Below are 245 nucleotides of genomic sequence, written 5' to 3'. Positions count from 1 at the left end.
GCGCATCCCGCTGCTCACTTGTTTGTGGCGGGGAGGTCGTCTGTAAACAAAAGCGCACCATCGTCTCCCTCTCAGACACCTCGCCGAGACGAAATTCCTTAATATCTTAAGCCACAGACAGGTGCAGCAGGTCAGAGGTCAGAGCATGGAGAGGAGAAGGTCCAAGAGGTTCCTTTCTGTGACCTTTGTGGACGATGATGAGGTGGAAAAGGTCAGGATTGGAGTAGAAGGTGGAGAAGGTAAGA

At 52.2% G+C, this 245-nt stretch overlaps 1 protein-coding gene across 1 annotated transcript in view; it reads left to right on the top strand.

The window, feature by feature from the left end:
- The first annotated feature begins 21 nt into the window (after positions 1-21).
- LOC119581712 (origin recognition complex subunit 2-like) overlaps positions 22-245 on the top strand; it is a 14,100-nt gene continuing 13,876 nt past the window's right edge. The window contains exon 1 of the mRNA XM_037929837.1: positions 22-239. Coding sequence (XP_037785765.1) covers positions 146-239 — 94 coding nt within the window. The 5' untranslated portion in view covers positions 22-145. The remainder of the gene's footprint in view (positions 240-245) is intronic.

The sequence above is a fragment of the Penaeus monodon genome, chromosome 15 (genome assembly GCF_015228065.2).
Source record: "Penaeus monodon isolate SGIC_2016 chromosome 15, NSTDA_Pmon_1, whole genome shotgun sequence".
In the NCBI taxonomy this organism is placed as follows: domain Eukaryota; kingdom Metazoa; phylum Arthropoda; class Malacostraca; order Decapoda; family Penaeidae; genus Penaeus; species Penaeus monodon.
Note: the sequence above shows the minus strand (reverse complement) of the source record. Positions and strands in the feature narration are given on the sequence as shown.